We start from the raw sequence: 23,683 nt of genomic DNA, 5'->3' as shown, positions 1-23,683 counted from the left end.
ACAAATGAAAAATCGGATTTGATTCATGACATGAGCATGTCACACATACTGAGCTCCCCGTTGCATTCAAGTTTGACAATACCCAAAACAATATTAAAAGAGTCGTTCTGATTTGAGTCCAAAAATTCAGATTCATCGATGATTTTTTCCACGCCCACCAGAATCCCAATTCGAATGAACACAAATTCGCGCACAGCCCTACTCAAAACGCTGCCTTGTCCTGGTTGTACGATGGTGACAATTGAATTCCGGATCAACCTTCATTCATTATTTCTTATTGGGGGATGGAAAAAGGATTGTGTTTGAACTTGGAAGTTTGACTGTATTCCTTTTAAAGCGCGTTGTTGCCCACTTGGATGCCGCTCATCTAAGATGGGAAGATGTGCGGGAAAACAACTCTTACCCGGCAGCATTTTTCAAATCTGCGGTGGTGATGGTTTTCTCGCCGTGAACCAATGTCTGGTTGGTTATGTTCCCGTTACTCGTCATGAAAGTGGGGAAGCACCGCTTAAGAACTGTGGGGGAGGAGAGAAACAAATAAACATGGAGTCACAAGGTGCGGTGAAAAATGGCTCCAGTGTGCTCGTACTTGGACTTACAAGGTGTGCTTGGCCAGATCATCGATGGGCAGTCCTCATTTCTTATGAGGGCTGGAATGCTCTAATGGGTAGGAATGAAACAAACAGATGTAAACGAGACAACGGTAAACACCCCGCTAGCAGCGGGGAACAGGGACCAGAGCCCCGCTGCCGCTCGCGTGAAACTGCGAGGAATTGACACCATTTCAGGCTCTTTCACACGACACCTAGCAAGGCGCGGCGCACCGTCGAAGAACCCATTCGTAATTGTGTTACAGTACAGTTCCTCGGCAACAGCGGGCTCCTGTTGCTGCAGGCTCCTGTTCCTGCGCCGGGCCGTGCGGGCTGTGCATGTTATGACTGGGCAGAAAATACCGCTGGCACGTCCTGCAGCCGCCATAAAAATCCCACGTAGGGTCCGACATCTTGAAACGGCCCTTTGCTGTACCCCTTGTGCTTGGCGTCCGAGCCAACCGTATGTCGCTTACATACATTGGGACAGCGCTAATTCTTCTTTTTGTTGCTATGCTAGTGCTAGCGGAACAATGCGTCGTCAATAGTTGACTGTACCTAATTAGGTGGCTGCTGTGTGTATACTGTATACCCTGAGACGTTTTGCGTTTGTTTTGTTTACATGTTGATATGCAAACGGATGCTCATTTTATGAGGAGGAGAAAAAAAAAAGTCTCATACCGTGCTCCGCTTTACTCCTGGTCTGCAGAATTGCTTGTAATAAAGCCATTCAGTGCTGTTCTTCACAGCATTCAAAAGTGTCATAAACTTGTCAGGACACTTGGAGACACAGAGCTGGGTGGGTGGGGGGTGGGGGGGACACAACGTCTTAACGAGCAGGCCCATCAATCTTGCATCACCGAGCGTTGGAGGAAAAGCCGGATGCAGATATAGCACGCGGTGGAAGGAGATGGTGGGGCGTGCAGAGCGACAATCTTACCTGGGTGGTCGGGCACTGCAGGTTAATCCACACTAAAGGATTCATACATCTGATAATGTTGGTATAGAACAATTTGGTTTTGTTTCTGAGGGTGAGAAAAAGACAGAGGTCAGATCGGAAAGCAACAAGCATTTCCTCCAAAAAAAAAAAAAAAAAAAATTTCCGACATTTTATTTTTGCGGGGTACGATTACGCTCATGGCCTCTCAAACTATGGGAAGATGAAGACTCACATATTTTCCTTCTCACCGCAGAACTTCCCGTAGCTGTCAGTTGGAAAGGCAGCTTTCCTGAGGTCGCCGTGCAACCAGGCTGAAAGGACGAAGCGTTGGCCGTCAGAAGCAAAACAGGACACTTCAAGAAGTACACGTAAGGAGGAATTCTAGGAGTCTCGCCGGCACCTCATCTTGTCCACTTTGTACCTCCGTGCGATTGCTATTTGCCTGCTGCTTAATATTATTTACATTTAAGAGTATGACAATGAATACCCCCCCCCTCCCACCTTGATAGCTGCCCATAAAAATAATACGCTGGATATGAAGACAGCCTTCAAGTGCCCGACATTGAAGGAAGATGACGAAAAAGGATCGTCTACTTCAGTTTGCCGCGGCCTCGTCCTGGCTCGTGCTCTTTTAAATTACAGAGAAGCATCGAAGCCGTCCCTTTGACACAATTGAGAGACATGACTCCCTCCTGCCAAGGCAGCAAAAAACAAAAGAAAAAAAAAAGGATGGCCGCAAAAAGGCAAACTGAGAGATTGCACAAGATTGCATCGCTTTTGTATATTGCATGCATGCTTTAACAATTAATGACCTCGAGACGAGGATGTAAATGAGGGCACAACGCAGAATGAGTCGTATAAGAAAGCTGTGGTGTTTATTAAAAGAATAACCCATTCTCTGGGGGGTGTGGCGGGGGGAAGGGGGGCGGTTGTCAACGCCCCCGCACTTCCCACAAGAAGACATGAATAAGCCAACCTGATATGATACATGCTCGATTTTTTTCCTCCCCCACTTGCAAGTGCTTTTGCATCTTCCCCCATTCGGAAAGAGTCAGACAATCAGACCGAACACTTCAAATGCAGCGCCTCAGCCAAAAGTTTTGTAAACATTGTTTGAAAACTGGAGCAGACAAAGTAGAAAATGCTCAGCTCAGCGAGAAGCGGCAGTCGTAATTGTCACGATCGTGTTGTTGTACGTCTCCGGCGGGGTGGCAGACGAGGGCTTTTCCTTCAGTGGGCACACATGCCGCCCATGATCATTAGCCGTGGATTTGAGGACTGGCAAACTGCCCGCAGATTGTCCGATTATTGGACCTTGTTGCTGCTCTTGCTCAAGTTTTTGTTTTCTAGACCTCTCACCATAGTTGTTCTGATTCTCTAGTTCCACATTTTTTTTGTTGGCGGGGGCCGAGTATAGTCTTTGTTTTTCTATTGTCAAGTAAAGTGGACTATCGGGTTAATTATTTCCACGCCTTTTGCAAGTGCTTTTTGTTCATGTTTGGGTTATTTTTGACCAGCGATTTCTGTTCATACTTGGTTGGTGCGCCTTTTATGAAAAAATATTTTCCTTACGGAGTTTTGGTTCGGTTCGTTTTCGCACCCTGACAAATAATAGTCGTTCTTTGGATAGAAAAGTCGAGATTTATCGTGACAACGTGCTTCCTTGACACTAACGTACTACTTTCGCATTAGAAAGGGCTTTGGTACCATCTTGTGGACCCTTAGAAGGGGCACAAAAAACAGCAAATACAAGTTTTTTTGTCGAAGCAGCAAACGATCAGCAGTATTTGTGTGAGCAAGGCTCATATCGTTGGGCTTTCAACTAGTGATGAATATATTTTAGAAGTAGTTGTTTTTTTCCCCCTCCACTCAGTGACTAAGAGTGCATTTGTGTGTGGTTCCAAAATGTTGTGTGATGTAATCAGCAGCAGTGTGTCACACTCACCCACAATGCCCAGTATGATGTAGGCAAAGATGACGGTGACAAAAATAACACAGCAGATCACATCCGTGCGCTCCCTACAAGGAGATTTAAAAAAAAGTTATGGGGCAAGGATCAAAAACGGGGAATATTCAGATGAGAAGGGAGAAGAAAGTACATTGAGTCATTCAGCACGGGGAATAAACACACAACGCTTATGGTGGAACTTCAGTTTAGCGAACGACCCGGTTGGCGAACAAACTTTGTCAGGGACAAATTACCTCACAAGGTACATGACAGAGGTGCACATAAACCAATAGACGAGAAAAAAAAATCCTTAAAACGTGATGTACGTAGCAGGCATAACAGTGTTTTTGCTAGCTAGCGACACCTAGCTAATGTCTGCGCGGTAAACACGGAAACGGTTAAACCGTTTGCACATATGGTTTTAAAATGATCAATTAAAGTTTGGAGGGAGATTTTTTTTTGTGGTTGACTGAGCCAAGTTAGCCAAGTCCAGTGCACTGTGAACACTTCTGGCATTAGCACATCATGGACATGAGCGCAACTATCAACATCTGTTACGCAATGTCAAGTGGGGTACGCTTATGGAACTTTTCCTGGCTCTTTAGAGAGAAAATTGGGTAGAATTAAATGTCCGTGGATTCCTATTCACTCCACCCCTTCTCTCGTGGTACAGCTGAAGAGACTTGCGTGCACTTACTGTGTGCAGAGGTTTTTTTTCCCTCTGGCTTAAAGCATCCTCCCCGTCTATCCATTTTTCCCCCTCCTCTTCCTGACTGTTTTCCTTTCACATCTAAGATATCAGGGAGTTTAAAAGCGACCCGCCAGGCTTCTTCTTGTGCCCCCCCCCATCTTGGTTTGCCATCTTGTTTGTGTTCCCCTGAACGGGTTGTAATTGGGAAGTAAATTCCTTGTGTGCCTCTTGCATACTTGGCTAATAAATCTGAGTCGGATTCTGATACAAAGTCTGAAAGATATGAAGGAGACTCTCACTGTAAGGATCAGTACAATGAAACCAACTTCATTTGTGTGCATGTATATAATCAACTTTATCCAATCCAATACTGTGTACTGGACTGTATTATTTCTCATTGAACGACAAAAATGCCGCGTGTGTTTTTCCAGATACAGTTTGACAGCAAGCCTGCTGGGTCTTGCTTCCTGTTCGCTATCCTGAAACAACTGCAAAGAAGAACTGCTGAGCGGAGATCAATCATTTGTCTCTCATTGAACAACTATCACCTCTCTCACATAACGAATCTAACTGTGCAGGAAACACAAACTATCGTGTGCAGCATGTGAATGTTTCAAAGTGGTTTTTTTTTGGGGGGGTGTTGTTTTTTGGGAAACAAAAGAAGGCACTAAGGTGGGCACACATTTGCCTCGGGAAGACAGTCATCATTTTAAAACGGACAGCCAGGACACGCGGCGAACCAAAAAGGCGGTTAAACGGCAGACAATGATGTGAGCGTTTTCTTTCAATCATAAAAGAACAAGGGGGAAGCGCTGCTCAGATTGCCATGGCAACCGCCGCCTCTTTGAAACCGCCCTCTCATCCTTCAAAGCTCGTACAGTGTACGGTAATCATCACTTGGCCGCGCGCATCATCTGCATTGAAGATGGCCGAGATCTGAGGTGGCGGCTGGCAGCGAGCTGACCTCGTTTCTCCGCAGTAATGAGAGAGTTACAGCAGATGTGTCAACTAACCACTATAGGGACGCACGTGTACGATTAAGACAAAGTGCAAACACAGCAGCGTGCGGCGGCTGCTACAAAGTCACCTCAGAAGCACGCGAGTGCGAGTGATGCGGGGAAGCGGACGATGTGAGAGTGAAAACAATTTGGCTTTGTTCTCTTATCTCAGGAAAGCAGGCCACAGAGTCGGCGAATTCATTCTTGGTTGATTCCCACGCGTTCAAAGTGGATAACCGGTTGAATCACACACATGCAGGACCTTCATGGCTGCATTTATTAGGATGGGAGTGGGACCGAAATGATACCAGTTGTATTATTTTGTTATTATGACTTCAAGATGGTGCCGCGAGAGTGGCTGCCTTGACAGCAGCTCCTATACTTTTTGTTCTTCTGCTTTCTTGCTTTCATAACGTTGCTGCAAATTGGGAGTTTCTCCATTGTGAGACGAATAAAGGTTTTCTTATTCTTATTATAGAAAAATATACAGTGGTCCCATACATCACGGGTTCTGGTTGTACAGTCCCACAATTTTGCAGATTATTTTTATTGGTACAGTTTCTATTTTGTTGTGGACTTTGTTAATGTTGGGTGTAATTCCTCTGTTGGCCACGAGGCGGGGGACAAACTATTGTTTTACACTGTTATTTTCAAAGAAGAAGACTGAAAGCAGGAAGTGGGAAAACAGTATTTCAAGATCAGCCTAGCTTGTGTTGAAAATTAGAAAGTGAAAGTGACAGCTGTCTATTTATTGTATTTTTAATTGTACCTCGCCAAGTAATTTTAAATCCAAGCTTAGATTATGTTTGACAACTCAAACCCATTAAACCGCATGTTATCACACACAACTTTTATTTGTATTTATATTGATATTGCTAAAATGTTTATTTTTGAGTATCGCCTCAATGTACTCAGTTTGCTGAGCTTGGAATGCCACAATGTATCTGGATTAGAGGCACAAATTCTGAAAGTTGGACAGGTCGTGGCATCAAAGGTGGCATTTCTTTAGAGTACTGCGATTTTCTCTTTCAATAGTGTATTGTTAAAGGCCTACGTGGAAGCGTACGCGAAAACAAGATGTGTGCTCTACAGTATGTTCTCTGAAGCTTCTCATTAGGAGAAAGCCTCTCACCCACAGAAACTTCAAAGTGTGTGTGGCGCCTTTACCCAGATGGAGCAGAGACATACGCTGCGGAGGAAGGACTAAAAAGACTGAAAGCCAAAACACCCTTATAGAAGCCTCCAGACATTGAATTGAAACAAGATAAGATCGTGCATGAGCTCTGAAAATGACTAAATCATCAAAAGAAACATCCACAAAAAGCCTGTGGAGACCCTCGGGGAGGTTTTGCTCATGCTTCAATACAAAAATCGGTTCTGCATTGTGCCACCGGAATTCCCAGACACCCATCGGCCAATTCATTAGGGACACCTGCGCTAGATAAGATCCAAAACAAGAACTGTATTAAAAACAGTCGCCAAAGATACAAAGAGAAGAAGAAAAAGGCCTGGTCCGAGACAACTGTTGTGTAATGAACCTGACATCTTTTGGATTTTCTCATGGATTAAATAAACATGTAGATGAAGTAAAGCACATTTGCCTGTGGCCCTTCAATTGCAACCTTGTCTCACATGTTGACTGGTGCCTTGAAGAAATATGAATTTTAAAAAAAATCCATGTTAAAGAAATCAATTCAATCCCAGAAATTGATAAACCAAGCCAAATACTTTTTAAACGTTGATTCGACAATTCTAAATTCCAGCCTCTGCAAAATAACAGAAAATAAATTATGTTTTTAAATAAGTAAAATAAATTTCTAAGACCCATTATAAAAACAAGCAATAATGACATAATCAGACAGAAGGTGAAGAATTAAACATTTTGGACACATTTATTTGCTTCAATTCAATGGACATTGTGTTGCTGCTACTGGTGTTCCTACTGTGGCCACTTGGGGGCAGTATAATACAGACATGAAGGCATGCACAAAGAAGAGTTGCTTCAAGTTGTGGATGATCACTGTTGCACGTGCGCAGGTCGAGATTTGAAAAACAGGACTGGACAAAATCTGTTTTGTGTGTGTGTGTGTGTACTTCAGAACATGTGCCATCAGACAAACTCCCACCGCCGGTTTGACTTATGGTCATTGATTTGTGCGGTGAGGCGGAGAGCGCCGTCGGCACTTCACCTCCGTCTATATTAACCTAGCATGACAAATGATCAATCTGTCGCCTCCCGGGCAGAAAGCTTACACAATACTCAGAATCAATACATGCACGTCACAAGCTGTGACTAGTTTTATGATGCATTTTAGTTTGTAGTTGGCCCAAAAGAAGTTCACCCCCACCCAAAAGAAAAAATCTGATCGTGAGAATAATCAATACCTGTTATGAATCGGCCCTCTGAATTTTGGGTCAAACTTGCGTGGCTCACCTAAGAAGACAAGCAAAACAGAGAGGTTAGTTTCTTGAACAAAATTACGTACTGTATTGTGTACGGTAAGTGAAGACGCCTGTTTTCACACAAATTTTATAGGCTTTTGTCCAACTGATTGCAAGTAAACTGAACACATTGGTATCATAAAGCAATGGCAGCGAAGCATTTTGGATGGTCTTGTCGGCCAAGATGCAGTTATCACATCTGTTGGTTTCTTTGCTAACTTAAATACTAGCACAACCCAGAAGTCATTGCTTAAACTCATCGACTCGCATCAGAGAAACTTACATAAACATTTTCTGGGGTAGAAATTTCTGTAAAGAGCTTCACAACTACCTAATTAATAATAGAAATGAAGAATGCAAAGGCAGGAAAGTCCTCATTTGAAATGTGGGACATTCAGCTGCAATTAGATGCGAGTGGAGTGGAGGGGAGAGTTTTGCATTAAGGGTTTGAAAACTGAGAGAATGCAGCTCAGAGAAGACCTGTGAATGCGATCAGTGTAATCCTTAACCTCGAATTTGAAAACAAAGCCAAACAATTTGCAGTAAAGTTGCCACAAAGACTTAATTCCTGTTTCTGCTGCATGCAGGACCGAGTGAAAAATTAGACTAGTTTTAGCAACAAATATGATCAACAAGACAAAAGCATTTTTTTCCCTCAAATGCCAAAGCAAGGTTGACATGAATCTGGCTTTTTTTGAGGAGCTGGGGGGAAAAAAACAACATTGAACCAAATTTGGTGGGAGAAGTGAAACTGACTATAATATCCATGAACCTTTTTACTTTAAGCAAGATGCTGAAAATACATAAAAATATGTACTGGGAAAAACTAAGGCAAAGCCATTGTTGATTGAAAAAATAATAATAATGAAAGAAATACAAGTAAAAAACTATATGTTCGAGGATTGACCTCTGAGGCACACCACGACAACTCCACACATTCCAGAAATGGACAACCCAAGAAAAATCAAGGTTTTGCTCATCGATACCACAACTGTAACACGTACATGATTTGCTGAGTGTGTTTATGTTAAAAACAAGTCACATGGTCAGATCCTTCACAGGACAGGACAAAAACAGATTCGTCCATATGGCCGCAGCAGATTGGAATCGCAGAGCGATCAATTAGAGTCAGTGGGAGGTCGACAGATTGTGAGTCACGGTAGAAGACCTTTTTTCCTAAAGTCAGTTGTTCTCATACCACCAGAAGAGTAGCATCCGTACGTCCATTCGCTGTACCGCTTATCCTCACTTGGGTCACTGAAGGGGCAGAGACTTTCTCATCTGGGTGAGAGGCAAGGTGAACTCTGAACTGGTCGCCGGTTAGAAAGCAGCTGGGATAGGCTCCAGCAGCCCCCGTGACCCTCGTGAGGATAAGCGGATCGGAAAATGAATGAATGAATGAATCATCACAATCAACAAACATCTCAAATATACTGTGAGTACTTGTAATCGTATGCAGCCTGGTTTATTATTTTTTATTATCACATCTTCAAATACAGCAAAATAACGATGCAGTTCAGCGGGATGGAGCCATTGGGCAAGTAAGCGGGGGATGCTGTATGTTGCGTCGTACGTCCATTCATTTTTGATGAAAGCACTTGCTTCTGCCACAGCACTGTGGAAAGCAATTGGAGAAAAAAAATGCCTTTTGGGCATCTGTGTTGTCCTCTGGAATCTACTCTAAAATACAAGCCGTGGACAGTCGGGGAGTGGAACATGAAATGATCTGCTCCAGTGGACCTCCCCTAAAAATACACACAAACAAATAAATGCAGACACACAACGGGGGCAGGAGGGAGAGCAACCTAGGCATGTATACTGAAAAGCTTGTAGGTCAGAGCACTCTTAAGTTAAGGCATATGTCGACATATACATTGTCAACAAATATCTATTTACTACTGCAGTCAGCATCACTGCTGTGCCAAGTGTTACCACTTTGGGAAGTGCAAGGAACAGTTCGTAGGCACTCACACACACACACACACACACACACATGTACACACTCTCTCTCTCTCACAAAATAATCACACCAGTCCCCCACAGTTCCAGTTGGACTCCATCTCGGAAGCAATCACTGCAGCTAAGAGGCACCAGATGGTTCGTTTTTTCGCTCCTTCTAACATTAAGGGTGTTTGAAGATAATATCCATCCTTTTTTCTCTACCGCACCACCCCCCCCCCACTTTTGTTGCTCTCAACTGCCCTTTCCGTATCCTTGCTCACACGGTCTCTCTCCCTCCTGAGAAAAGCACAACCTTTTAAGTTCTTGTCTCCTGTTCGAGACATCAGGATCGAGATCTATGCTTTACATTTACTTAGCAGCACCCCCCAGGGATCTTTTCAAATATTAGCAAGCTTTGGAGGACGAAGTAGTCAGCAAGCTGGCTATTTTTAAAGCCCGCTGGATCATCTCTTAACAGGAAGAGCGGCAAAAAAAAAGACAGTCAATGCTCACTGACAACCTTTTTAAAAAACAACAGCGGGAATGCGGGTTGGAATTCGACCCCCAGGAGGGGCGTTAGCGTCTGAGAGTTGTCAGCCGTTGACAGCGAGCCTGCTGCTTCTGTGCTGTTGGCTGGAAGTGTTGTTGCTGCCATGTGACCTTGGCTACTTGTGTCGGAAAGCTTTTTTTAAGGCCCAATTGGGTTTGGATCACTTGATCATCAAAGGATAGGCCATGAATTGGAATCCAAATATTCCAACGTGCAACTGTGTATGTGCACAGTTAAATGGAGTGAATCCTAATTTACATTTAATCTCTGCATGCTTTTCGTGCTTGTTATGTAACGCCCTTTGATCCCGCAAGATGGCGCCATGTGTCGTGTGTGTGTGTGTGTGTACATCATTGCTTCTACTTCTAAATGTAAATCATCTCCATCAGCTCATCTCTCTTTTGGGGCACTCTTTGTAGCAGATTTAATGACACAAAAAATTTACAAGGGTAACCATTTTATGACGTCGACTGATTTTATGACGTTGACTGATGCTACAATGGATTACCTCAACGTGTATTTGCATAACTGCCAACCTACCTAATAATGGTTCGAAAAGACAAGTTGAAGTTTGGCAATTCCTGCATATGAATCATCAAAACAAGATACTCTGAAGCTTTGGTGCGTGCACTGAAACCACAAAGTAGGTGGATTCTGACCGAAGATTATGATCGTACTTAAAAATAAAAAATTTGCAGGAACAATTCTGCGTCTCAGTTTACTTTGGGATAAGTCACATTAAGACATCCAGGAAAGTGAAATTCCATCCGCAGTGGCGTCTGAATGTAATGTGACAGCGTCTTAAGCGTCTACGTTGGCTCGCTGTATGAATGCAGGATTTAGGGAAGCCGCCCATGCAAGAAATGTCTTAATTAACTTTGCGCCAGACTTTAGCTTCTCTCTCTCTCTCTCTCTCTCTCTCTCTCTTTTTCTATTTTAATGAATGGAACAACTACAGCTTTTAGTCGTGTCAGAGACCCTGTCCCTGAATGATTATGATATTAACTTCATTTCAGTAATTGTACACCACAGGAACCTTAAATCAAGGGTTAACAAGGGAACTGCATTGAGATTTACTGCTATAAAAGAACAAGCGTCATAGTGTTTAAAAGTGGATTTTTTAAAAAAAGGACATGATAGCGCCATTACTATTTCTACCACTTGCTCACACCATGACTCCACAAAACGCTCCATTAGCTTGATGCACTGAACACTGCTGCGGCACAATTAACCTCATTAATTGACTTGCCTCACTGGTACGGAAGGTGAAAGAACACGACTGAATTGTACTGTGTGTATAATATTGCAGTCTTGTGTTATACACACACAGTTTGGGAAAAGGGTGGCCCAACTTGTGAGTTTTTTTAAGATATGATATGTCGGATGATTAAAAAAAATGTTTTGGGCTTTGACTTGCAAGCAAAAATCTGATATAGCAGCAAGCAGCAGTTTGGCAAATTCTACAAAGAGGCTTCAAGCTATTTCAAGTCACCCTCAGGTGAAGCTTACTGTCAAACTAAACATCAAACGAAGAGAATAAAACGTTTGGTTGTAAAACCAACCACAAAGATTTGTCGGAAGAGTGTTTTGGATACAAATGAACCGAATTGCAAGTTTTTTTAAGATATGAGCTTACTGAGTCTTCTTTTTTGAATGTGAGAGGAAACCAGAGCACCCACGGAAAAGCCACACAGGCACGGGGAGAACGTGAAATTTACTACATAGCATGCACCTTATGCTGTTTCGCAAAGACATGATTGTAACTTTTTGACAAACAGTAATTGCTCAGGTAAGTGTCAAATGTTATTTTCGTGAGTATTAAACATATTCCAAAAAACTCAAGCCAGCTAACCTCAACTTGACAAGCTGCCAAGTGGCCCATCTGCAGAGAACCGTGGCAATCAAACTACGACTGACGGGTTGCAGTCACCACTGGCAGAGCATTGCCTTCACGAGACGCCGGGGACACGAGGGGTCAATAGCAGAGAGGCGCAGTGGGCTCTCAGCACCGGGATGCATGACAAGAGAAAGGGGCAACAGGGACGCAGAAATCTCGCAGCGTCAATAGTGGTAAATAGCCCGGTGTATGAACAATAACCAAAAACTGCTGACGTCATAAGACAAACCATGGCGACAGAAAATCTATCACAGCATACTGCAACAATCCCAGATAATCATCAAATAATTCCTCAAGAGGGTGTGACCAATAGTTGTTAGCTCCCACAAATTTGAATACCATTTAATATTTAGGGATAATCAAATTATAGGGGGACTTAATGGAAGAAGCCACAGCTACCAAATAATATTCAATATTTCAGTTCCAAAAGGGCTGGGCAATAATATCGCCTTAACATAGAAACCGAGATTTTCTTCACCCAAAAAAAAACTAAAAAAACAACAAAAACAAAACAAAAACAAGCAAGGTATCTTAAATATCGTTTATATCTTTGCATATGCTTCGGACATATCGCTTGCTTGAGAGAAGAAAAAAAATGAAGCAATTAGGGTAATTGCAATGCCCCATTTGTGGGCAAGGAGAGCAATCTCTTCTATTTTACGATTGTCTGCATATGACAAAACAAAATGTTCGAATTCATGCCTGAATATGATACCTTTCCATTAAATTTGTCTCAATTCCCACAGACAATTTCAACATGAAATATTTCCCAAATACCCTCGTTATAACTCCCTATAGAAACTTTCCCATCTTAATTCACAACCCTAATCCTAAACAGTAGTTTAGGATCTCCGTCACGAATGAAAAATAATACCGCTTCCATCCATATGATTTAACACTGCAAAAATTTCTATCTCACCCATCGAATCCTTTGTCACTGTCCTTTTGTGCTCGTGTCACAAACTCTGACTAACGCGAATGAGTTCTCTGATGCACCAATTCGCTCGTACCTTCCGTAATTGCCCGAAGAGCGAGATGTCACTGTCATCACGCTAATGCATCAAGCATCAACGGCGACGAGGGTTGACGACAAAAATTAGGCGAATAAATTCAATTAGAAACACGCGCACACAACGTACGTGAAACCACAAGAGTGGATGCATAAATATTCACAAATAAATAGTAATAAATAGAATGTTGTCCTTCATAAAGAACCGAGAGTGCTCTAATCGAAAGGGCTGACAACCTTTTTCTTTTGGGGGGGGATTTAATTGTAACTTGTGACAAAAGGATTTGTCTGTTAGCAGCTGGCTAACATTCCTTCACTGGACTCCTCGGAACCACCACCGAGGGGGACCGGGGAGCTCTGTCATGATGTTACCGGACAAGAGAAAGACGAACGGGCTTGAAAATGTTGTAGTCAACAACAATAAAACCACTCACCATAGTACATGGAGGGAATGACCGTCTTCCGAGCCATGGCACTCTTCAAATGGGACCGATGCTGCGCCGTCGTCGCCTTGGACCCGGGGAACGCATATGCCGAGTCGAGGTGTGCAGGTGGGGGGGGGGGGGGGGGGGACAAGAGGGTGGAGGTGGAGAGGAACCACCGCGAGCCCAAACAAAACACGCAGCGACCTGCCTCCGAGGTGTCGTCGGGTCGGGAGGATGCTCGCTTCGGCCACGCAGCTCAGCTTCTGTGGTGTTTACAGCTTGACTTCATTAATTATTCCGAAATGGTCTTAAAGGGTCCGCCGCTGTCAGTTCTTTGTTCGGCGCTAGTTTCCTCGCCTTTGCTTTTGTTTACTCTTGCCGTTCTATTTGGATAGATTCGGTGATTTTTTTTTAAACTTAAATTAGAGGAATTCGTATTATGTCGGAGTGGTTGGTGTTTATTCTTAATAAACAATGAGTAACGCCTTTGTTTTGGCTTGGCTGAGAAGGTTAAGCAAAATACTGACCCCTGCAGGCATTTACATGCTACTTCAGCACCCCCTCAACAAAGGAATGTATAATTTCGTTCCCATTTTAATCAATTGCCAATTGGAAATAAATAACGATAAAGTGAGTCCAGTAATGTTTATTTGTAGAGCACATTTAAACGCAGCTCGCGGTGAACAAAGTGTTGTACCGCACAGTGGCGGTCCAAGCTTGAAAACAATGGCAGACGAAGGAGCAGAAAAGAGTCAGTGGCGAAAAGATGCTTTTCAACTATTGAATATACTGGACAGGGGCAGTTGAAACATGGCCCTTTAGTTCAAAAATGGGTCCAGAGCAGGCAGTCACATCAATAAACACCAGTAAGCCTGTTCCATTAGCAGCAACCGCACGCCCTTGCTGTCACGCTACCTCCACCACGTTTGATGTGCGATGTGATATGCTTTGGAAAATGTGCTCTTCCTTTCCTCCATAGTTTTTGACTCGCATTGACTTTATTTTTCTGAATCTGATTCAAGCGCATGGGAAAAAAAGATGTACAATTAACTGTACTTGTGTGTGAATGAAATATTTTGATTTTGAGGAGTGAGCGGCACCAGAGGCATGCAATAACTAGTGGGGGAGCCATGAGCCGCAGGGTGTACAATTAACACGTCGACATGCACATTTCATCATTTCACAGCAGTCAAAGGAGCCAACTTGGATGTTACAGTAATTGCAATTGCCAGACATTACCCCCCATCTATGTCACCCCTCTAACATATTATTGGACTGGAAAGGGGCGTAATTGATTTGCTATAAAGACCGTCAGCTAAAATGTAATGACTTTCTGACTCTCTACCAGTCTTAAAAGAAGGCAAGTGCTAGTGCAACATCATTACTCTGCCATCAGTGGCATGCCGTACAATTGGGACCTGGTAGGGGTTGGACAGGCCAGTTAACTTCTTGACCTAAGTACCCCAAAAAGATGGTTTGAGCTTCACATTGTCTCATCAGAAATAAAATGTTTTAGCAAGAGGAGGAGGCAAAGCAACTTGCAGCAACAGAAGTGCGCTGAAATAAATGAGTTCATCACCTTAATTGATTTGACTTGTCTTCTATTTCTGAATTTGCAGCTTTGACAAGAGAGAAGCAGAAGATGGAGGGGGCTGGGGGGGCGCAAGCAGCATTTTTAACAACTTTTCAACCTGCGGTATCAAAGTGGAAGGTGTGTGATGAATTGTTTCACTGCACTTGAAGAGGTCGGTGATTATTTCGAAACATCGCACTCTCAGTTTGACTAAGTTGGGCAAATGTTACCTAGCTGTCCGAGCTGCAAGCACATAAGATTTTTGGGAATATGCTAATATCCTCAGGTGACTCTGAAATCTGATTGGTTAAGGAAATAGTGGCTGTGTGTGTGTGTGTGTGAATTTCCGACAACAACAAAAAAATCATCCACACCCACTAGAAGCAATGCAGCCAAGACAAATTCTACGAATGGAAGAGAACAGACCGTTGGGGTAAAAAAAATGAATGGAACAGATACGAGAATTTTTTGGAAAATGTAGGTCAGAAATTTTGATAGTGTGTCAGTCAGCAGGGGACATCTTTCAGGAGAGGTTGTCAACTTTATCTTTTATTAAATTTTTTTTCGTAATGCCGCCCCGTCTGCCTCACACAGGACACGAAAAACAGGATACAAGAGCGTCGCTGTGACGGTTTTCCTCATTTTTTTTTTCCAGGAGTATCTTTTGGAACGTGCGCTCCCCAACAAGTGATGCGGTTGGGCTTTGATGCCATAAATAGATGGCAGAAGCAGATGGACCCGCTCCCAACGTTCCCCTGCTGCAGCGGAAGACTTTTCTCACGATCCATTTCAGTTCCTTCCATTAGACGTCTCACACATGGTGAAAGCTAAGAGCTTCTAGACAGTCACCAATGTTCTTGTTTTATCGGATCGCATAGCGTACATGCAATTAGATAAATGAGTAGGAAAAAAAATTAATTGCATCAAATTTTAAGAAGAAAAAAAAAGGCTAAAAGATGATGATAACGATAGAAGAGGAAAGTGGTGCTCATTGCAACGAGCTTCTTAAATTCCCATTAGGCATCTTCAAAAGGTGAATAGGTTTATTTTATTGTAGTTGTTTTTTTGGTCACACAGTGGTCAATATCTCTTTAATGTTATTTGGAGTGTGAAGAAATATCATCCATGTAATGGCATTTTTTTAAAAGCAATTTTCAGAAAACAAGGGAGAAAAAAAACGGTTTCCCCAAATAAGAAGTGTATAGTTGCATCAATTAAACTTTTGCAAATTACTAGTAAATGATTTGGGGAATTATGCTAATAGGCTCAAACCCTATTTTTTTCCCACACAGCTTCTCACAAATAGATTACAATTTCCAGCAAGACTTTCTCACGCGAGAAGCCGCAGCCTTCGCAGGTTGCCGTGACGAACGAGAAGAATATGTTAGCCACCGCTCTCTGTTCTTGTCAATTATCTTCAAGAACCAGCGAAGCGCTATCGGCTGTTAACCTTGCGAGCTGAGAATACAGATTTGTAATCTCCAAATCCATCCCTGCGCCATCTTAATTAACTCCTGTGAAGCTTTTGACTGTTGCAGTCAAAGCCAAACGATAAGCCAACAATGCCGTCGTATTTATTTGAGCCAGGGGGGGAATGGGGGGGGGGATTCATTTGTGCGGAAATGGGCTGTCAGCCATTGTGTGAATGCTGTCAATTAAGAATCCACACGTTTCCTGCCATTGGCCAAAATCTGCGTTTGTCTCATGGTATGTATGCTGACAATCTTTCATTGGGTTCGCTCAAATTATGATTCAAACCTTCATTTCGCTTCAAGGCAGGCCGTCACGGAATATACACTACCTGTTATTTTAGATGCTTTCCACTTGAAAAACAAAAAGATGCGTAAAATCTTCTGAATCCTGATCAGGTCCAGAAATTAAAAACCCTGCCGCAGTTTGGCTTTGCCGCAAGTGTTTCAACTCCAGAGCACATTCACCTGCCAGTTGTGTCGAAGCACCTGTGGCTAACGCAAAACTGCGGCATGGTTTTTACTCTCAGGATCTGGATTTGACACCTCTGGCTATGCCAAGAATTATAACACCTCTTCCGTGACAAATTTAAAGGCACTGAGAGTAAAATCCACAATGCAGTGCCCGCATCTGGAAAAATACCAAAACAAGGTCTACCCTACCTCTGCGCGGATTTCGACTGCGCCTTACACGAGACTTGCACATGGCACGAAACTAGACACACGGGGACAGATTTCCATGTAAATTCAGGACTAAATGGAGATAAGATCATCTTTTTGTCAGTACATATACTGTAATTTTTTTACATAACATTTTTGCTTCATGGCGTACTGCGAGATTTTATTTTTGTTGATGTAAAATAGATACCTTGGCTGAATAAAGCTTTGGAAACACTGCACTAGGACTTAAAGTAATACAGTAATGGAGGTGTTTAGGATCATGGGGAGGAGAGTAGCGGATACGTAAGCTTGCATGACGAAAAGGAGGCGGGGGGGGGGGGGGCGGGGGGCGCACATCATCGGAGAGTCACTTCTCTACAAGCCCTTTGCTGAGGTCCCACTCATGCGTGCCGAAGAGACCCGACGCTACGTGCGAGCTTCGGCCGAGAAAGGATGAGGGCTCCAAACGAGGGGAGAGGAAAATGAGGATCCGCTTGGTAATTTATAAATGAGACCTGTAGGGGGAAAATATGTGGGTCGTGCTTTTTTTTTTTTCCTTTGGGAGGTGGGGGGGGGGGCTGTGCTTTAGAATTCAGTAATGCTCTCGAGCGAGCTCCAGCTTGTGAGTTGGCATTATATATTACACTGTTCGTAGATCATGAACCAACATGGGTGCATTAATGCCGTGCTATTTTTTTTTTTTACCCGTCCGATTTAAAAAAATAAAAAAAAATCAGTCAGTGCTTACAATTTTTTATATATATATTTTTTTATGCACTAGACAGCTGTTGCTCGCCTCGTGTTTGACTAACCTCAGTCCTAGTCTCGGTTGTGTTGCGCGATGACATGTTTTGTCTCTCCGTTCCAGTGCCAAGGTGTTGGTAGCATCGTTGTCGTCACCATGGTGACCAGTTTGATGGTGGCGTACAACAGGAGAGCTCGCGGTGGCAGATCATCGTCGGCGTTCTCGCCGCCATCATCAGCTTCATTCTCCCGACAAAAAGAAGGTCCTGCACCTGCCATGAGAAAAAGATCACAGACGGCTTTGGTGTCAACACTCGGGGGCTACACGGATGTCGAGGACCGCAAAGTAAATGAAACATTTTTTGTTATTATTCGCCGTTTATCGTCAACGGGGTCATCTCAAATGTTTTCGTGGTTTTGCCCCTCCAACGTGGTTTGAAATCATTTAAACTTATAAAAAACACGTTTTTAAAAAGACAAACATTTTTTTAGGAGGGGGACGTAGAATTAACTCATTTCTATTTATTCCAATGGGGAAAGACGATTTGAGAAATGATTGTTTTGAGATACAAGGGTGGTCATGGCACAAATTAAATTCGTATCTTAAGGCGTCACTGTACATCTGTATTCTGCCGTCATTCAGGTGGGTCTTTTATAAATGAAGGCCCCGCCCTAATTTCACAAAGAACTACTCATCATTTCTGTGGCTTTACGGCCTTACACCTGAGGTGGCATGTTAAATTCCAGAGGAACGGCCCGCAAACGAACAAAACATTTCAATCCTCGTGCTGCTGAACTCCAACGCTCAACACACTGTGGAATCCGTGGAAACTCTCCGTAGTTTATACTTTCTCCATTCATAATTCATGTCTTCCTCATAAAAGATTTAGTGACCAAAAAAAATAAATTTAAGCGGGATAGATTTTTTTTTCTTGAGGGATTATTGCCGAGTGATAAAGCGCAATGACCCATCATTGCAAAACCAAGTGAAATATGTTCTTCCTAATCCATTGTGACGTTCCGTTTCCTCACCGCTCCTTCCGTGACGAGGACCCTCCGCCGTGGTCCGTCATCGGGCCGCTGCGGCTTGTGAACATACCACAGCAGACCTTTGCCGCTATCTGTTTTTTCGTCAGGGGCATCTGAGGCCGACTGCTGCACGCTCGCGCCGCACCGCGCGAAGCATAATCAGGCACGAGCGTTGCACTGCTGCTTGCTGTCTGTCGATTGCAAAATTTGCTTTGATCTTGTTCACATTTAATTATTTTCCGCCATGATACTAGCCCATAATTTCGTAGCAGCAGCCCATTAATCCATTTACAATACTGCATAGGCAATAAACAGAGCTAATCAACATCAGTAGCAGAATTATGTGATAGTCAGGGGTGCTCAGAAGTTGATTCCGAATACAAATTCAGTCTTTCGAAATGAACGTTTGATTCTTGCAGTCATTGTCAATTCCATCCATTATTTTCACACCGTAACATGCAAACAACATGGCTGAGTAGTCATTGTTTATCCCTGACTGTGGATGGTATGATAAACAAGGACTTCTGTTACCGAGGGCATTGCAGGCACATACGCATGCATGTACAGAGTTCAAGTCAAAATGTCAGGGCCGATTGTTATGTGCCGGTCCAGCCGTGATCAGAAAAACTTGGCTTTTGAACGGGGGGTGTGCAGACTTTATATCCAGTGTATGTAAGTCATTGTAATTGTTCCGTAGGCTCTAAGGATGCACTGCAGGACGTGCGCTCTCGTCACCAGCTCGGGCCAGCTGACCGGCGGAGAAAGAGGCCCAGAAATCGACGGCTCCAAGTGCGTCATCCGTATGAACGACGCCCCCAGCGTGGGCTATGAGCGAGACGTGGGCCGGCGCACCAGCCTACGCGTGGTCGCGCATTCCAGCCTGCAGCGGGTGCTCCGCAGGCAACGAGAGCTGCTCAACGCCAGCCAGGGCACGGTGTTTGTCTTCTGGGGGCCGAGCAGCTGCATGAAACGCGACGGCAGAGGCCACGTTTACAACCATCTGAAGATGTTGAACCAGCAGCTGCCCGGCCTCAACGTTTATATCATTTCTCGACTTAAAATGATGGCCTTTGATGAACTTTTCAAAAATGAAACCGGCGTCGACAGGTAAATGCTTGATGTGAAAATGTCGAAGTGCCTAATGGGAGATATACAACTAACATTTCTCGCATGCCCAGGAAAAGTTCCAACTCCTGGCTGAGCACTGGCTGGTTCACGATGGCCATGGCCCGGGAACTGTGTGACAGGATCAACGTGTATGGCATGGTGCCACCTGACCACTGCAGGTACATTCCCAGATTTCTTTTTAAATGAGCTTGCTTGTTAGGTCTACCGCTGCAGCCATTTTGCATTCAAACCATATACAGTACCTTCCATTTAACTAACTTACAACTCCACGTTTGACTCTGCCACCTCATGCACAAATAGTGCATGAAGAGGAGCAGATGGTTTGTTGAGTAACAGCCACACTCAGGCTATTTTTTATGCCGCTCCCTGTTTCTTGTTCATCTTTAATAACTTCCTGAATCGGCGGTGGCAACAAGTTTGCAAACCTTCGATGCCTAAGCCAAGAGACAACCTTAACTGTAGAATACTAATTTGTCCCAATGATAATAACACTGACAAAAAAAAAACGGTCATTAACTGTCCAGGTAATCTTGAAGGTAACGCCGTAACATTTCTGTCGTACAAGTACAAGCTGGCGTTAACCCAACAATTCAACTAAAACATGCAGACAGCATACACAGGCATAGATTCTTTATCCTCTGCGAAAAAAGACCCAATATTACTGCAGCTTGGTAGCGACATTCTTTTACTGCGTTTCAAAATCAAATCGACATGTAATGTGTCAGTACATATTATACCGGCCCCTGGTGGCCAAAGCATGTACACCACCATCGAATCATAAATGTACAAATTGTTTAATTCTTTCCGAAATTAATGCCATTTCAATTCATTTCATTGGGGAAACATTAAGTCAAGCCACATTTGTGTTTGTTTGATTGAATTACTTTACCCAAGTCAACTGATTTCATTTGACTCTGGCATATAATGTAGATCCCCCTCCAACCCGTCAGGGCCATATCACTACTACGAGCCTTCTGGCCCCTCCGAGTGCGCCATGTACCTGTCCCACGAGAGAAGCCGGCGAGGGAGTCACCACCGTTTCATCACAGAGAAGATGGCCTTTGCCAACTGGGCTCGCAGCCTCGACATCCATTTTTACCAGCCGGACTGGAAGCCAGCAGCGGCAGCAAATATCTCCAGCGCCATTCGGACTGGATCCTGAATTCTTCGAGAATAAACAGATAACATCAGCGGACTCGATATCATGTTGTTTTCCGTTTGACAAAAAAGCAGTCATCTATCCACGTCAGACTTCGAAATTGCTCACTTCGTGTAAGATAGCGTCTCAATCTACAAGTGAAAATACAATTGATGTTTTTACTGTCGTGAGGGGGCTCGGCTTTCTCTTTAAATGCGCTCATGGAGAATAAGTCGCCATTTGCCAAGTTACAACGCGAAAGCTCAGCTGGACATTGTACAGGCGGCAGTGTCTCATTTGCGTGAGACGGAACCACGCCCCCCTCCCCCCTCCAAAATAACAACTTTAAAAAAACTACCATGTCCTAAAAATGTAAATACATCGGGGACGAAAAGCCCATGTAACTTCTGCTTACAACCGAGACTAAATTTAGCTCCTCCCCAACATTCAAACACATTTGTCTCTGACCTCAACATACTTCCTCGACACCAATTACTACTTTGCAGTTAGTTAGGCCCTTGGCACCATCTTGCGGTCTTAAAATACGCATTTCATGTGTAAGATGACACTCAGACAAAACATTCATATGTTAAATCATCTTTTCCCACTGAAATGAACGGGAAAGCCATTAATTTGTTCCAGTCTTCAATTAAAAAAAAAAAACAACAAAAATTGTTGTAATGTGTATTTTAATGGAGGAAAACTAGCACTTCATAACAGTGCACTTTATTAAAACATTAAGTCATGACATAAATAAAATGTTGCTTTTTTCACACTGTATCAGTTGAATGCCCCGTGTGCCGCTTTTTCAGACAAATGTACAGTATATACTCTTTCATTGAGACATCTGACTTCTCCACTCACCAGTGCTGCACTAATATTATTTTTTCTTTGCGGACATTGAAAAATATTTGACTGTGAGGATAAAAAAGTGGCTGTGGGTCTTCTTACATTGTTTGTCTATCTACATGTATAGCTGTGCGATTTGTGTCCAATCCATTATTTGAAGGGCTATAGCACTGCACCCTAGATGTTGTTGGACGTTGAGTTTGACAGTAAACTTTAAACATTTGTATCAAGTATGCGGCCGAATGGCGGCTCGTATCTAAAAAAAAAAAACGTACAGGTTGAATGAGGTGAATCTCAAGGCACCACTGTACATCAATGCAGCTGCCTCGGTGTTGCTTCTGGAGCTGACATAGTTGTCAGAAGGGGAATGACCATGCAGATCTGCATCTCAATCTCCAGAGGACTGCTACAGATTCTCACATACGCATTTTCCTGCATAAAAAAAAAGCACTTTTGACAGCTGCTTGTTCCCATGTGTTATGAGGACGTCTTACGAATTTGACCACAGGAGCCAGCACCGAGTGCGGAATCTTGATGATCTACAGTGCTTCGAACTAAGACGGGGCAAGGAATGCAGAGGAGCCATGCAAAGTTGGCCTGTGTGCCCCGCATACAGATGACTGGGCCTGTCAGGTGTAACTAGACAGCTTGACTTATTTCCGAAAAAACGCTTCACAAGTCAAGCTGGCTTCAAATGAGTCTGCCCAAGCAGTTCTCTGACAAGGTTGCTCCAGGCAACATCATTATTTTCGCTGACCTTGAACACAACCATGTTGCATTCTTTTATAGGCCTACAGAGCGGATACACAAAGTCTGCCATGCCACGGTTCAAGCTGCAGATATATATATATATTTTTTTAAATGAGACCTAAATAAATAATTTCCACCATTAATGTGACTTATAACCTGTAAAACATGGTTTTAAAAAAATCTTTGTACGCGAGGAAAAAAGTATAAACAACTGAGATAATATGGTTGCACAAGTCTACACACTTTCTTATAACTGGAGATGTGGCTGGTTTCAGAATAAATCAATCACATTCAAACTCACGTTAAACGGGAGTCAGCGCCTTTAAAGTGACTCCAAACAAAGTTCAAATGGTTGAGCATCGTGCAGAACAAGCCATGGTCTGCAGAGAGCGTCCACGGCACCAGAGAGATCATAAAGAATACAAATTATACTCACATTAAACTTGCATGTCAACAATACAAATACCCATGAATAATTTATCACTGCTGTCATTATTTGTTCAGCCTCTACGGGACCATGGCATTATAGCACTGCGACTTATCCATTTTGTATTTATATTGCACTTAATTGAATGGTATTCTTTCTACCCACAATCTTGCTGCTGTAGACTGTAAATTTCCCCAGTGTGGGACAAATAAAGGATATCTTAATCTTAATTAAAATAGCAGGATCGTATGTTTGTACTGACACCTGCTGGCAATAAGTATCACAACAACGACAGTCAGTATACATTAGTATCCTATGAATCGGGGCTTTGCTCCCTCCTGCGGCGTCTTAAGGTATTTCAGAAAGGGACACGAAAAAATAGGCTAATAGGCCGATTACTTAGCAAATATAGTAGCTGAGGACATATTCGACACACGAAAAAGTGAATTGGTGTCTTTGTGATTAACGGATCCCTAATAAACAAA

At 43.2% G+C, this 23,683-nt stretch overlaps 2 protein-coding genes and 1 long non-coding RNA gene across 6 annotated transcripts in view; 2 read left to right on the top strand and 1 right to left on the bottom strand.

The window, feature by feature from the left end:
- The window catches only part of LOC147202708 (choline transporter-like protein 5), a 33,076-nt gene extending 19,505 nt beyond the window's left edge, over nucleotides 1-13,571 (bottom strand). For both annotated transcript variants that reach the window (XM_086116295.1, XM_086116297.1), the window contains exons 1-8: nucleotides 13,441-13,571; nucleotides 7,553-7,601; nucleotides 3,476-3,549; nucleotides 1,763-1,841; nucleotides 1,531-1,615; nucleotides 1,272-1,385; nucleotides 600-660; nucleotides 404-515 (exon numbers count right to left, since the gene is read on the bottom strand). In XM_086116295.1, coding sequence (XP_085972421.1) covers nucleotides 404-515; nucleotides 600-660; nucleotides 1,272-1,385; nucleotides 1,531-1,615; nucleotides 1,763-1,841; nucleotides 3,476-3,549; nucleotides 7,553-7,601; nucleotides 13,441-13,477 — 611 coding nt within the window. In that variant the 5' untranslated portion in view covers nucleotides 13,478-13,571. The remainder of the gene's footprint in view (nucleotides 1-403; nucleotides 516-599; nucleotides 661-1,271; nucleotides 1,386-1,530; nucleotides 1,616-1,762; nucleotides 1,842-3,475; nucleotides 3,550-7,552; nucleotides 7,602-13,440) is intronic.
- LOC147202709 (uncharacterized) lies at nucleotides 546-6,736 on the top strand. Its single transcript, XR_015101432.1, has 3 exons — nucleotides 546-667; nucleotides 1,784-1,898; nucleotides 4,601-6,736. It is a non-coding gene; the product is annotated as an uncharacterized LOC147202709 (long non-coding RNA).
- LOC147202707 (alpha-N-acetylgalactosaminide alpha-2,6-sialyltransferase 5-like) lies at nucleotides 13,449-21,952 on the top strand. Of its 3 annotated transcripts, none has more exons than XM_086116300.1 (5): nucleotides 13,449-13,551; nucleotides 18,009-18,223; nucleotides 19,604-20,013; nucleotides 20,085-20,192; nucleotides 20,965-21,952. In XM_086116300.1, exons 1-5 carry the CDS (start codon nucleotides 13,449-13,451, stop codon nucleotides 21,194-21,196), a joined length of 1,068 nt encoding a protein of 355 aa, XP_085972426.1. In that variant the 3' UTR covers nucleotides 21,197-21,952. The 3 variants fall into 3 exon arrangements, with proteins under 3 accessions (XP_085972426.1, XP_085972424.1, XP_085972425.1); XM_086116298.1 differs by lacking the exon at nucleotides 13,449-13,551 and adding an exon at nucleotides 17,463-17,630 and having other exon boundaries at nucleotides 18,002-18,223; nucleotides 20,985-21,952; XM_086116299.1 differs by lacking the exon at nucleotides 13,449-13,551 and adding an exon at nucleotides 17,463-17,630 and having other exon boundaries at nucleotides 18,002-18,223.
- Nucleotides 21,953-23,683: the final 1,731 nt, after the last annotated feature.

This window comes from Hippocampus guttulatus, chromosome 7, assembly GCF_054856545.1.
Source record: "Hippocampus guttulatus isolate MCC_2025c chromosome 7, RoL_Hgut_1.0, whole genome shotgun sequence".
NCBI classification, from domain to species: domain Eukaryota; kingdom Metazoa; phylum Chordata; class Actinopteri; order Syngnathiformes; family Syngnathidae; genus Hippocampus; species Hippocampus guttulatus.
Note: the sequence above shows the minus strand (reverse complement) of the source record. Positions and strands in the feature narration are given on the sequence as shown.

Coding starts and splice junctions, on each gene's coding strand:
- LOC147202707 (XM_086116300.1), top strand. CDS start 13,449: ATGGAGGGAATGACCGTCTTCCGAGCCATGGCACTCTTCAAATGGGAC. Junction 13,552..18,008: donor CGCATATGCCGAGTCGAGGT/GTGCAGGTGGGG, acceptor TCCAGTGCCAAG/GTGTTGGTAGCATCGTTGTC. Junction 18,224..19,603: donor CGGATGTCGAGGACCGCAAA/GTAAATGAAACA, acceptor ATTGTTCCGTAG/GCTCTAAGGATGCACTGCAG.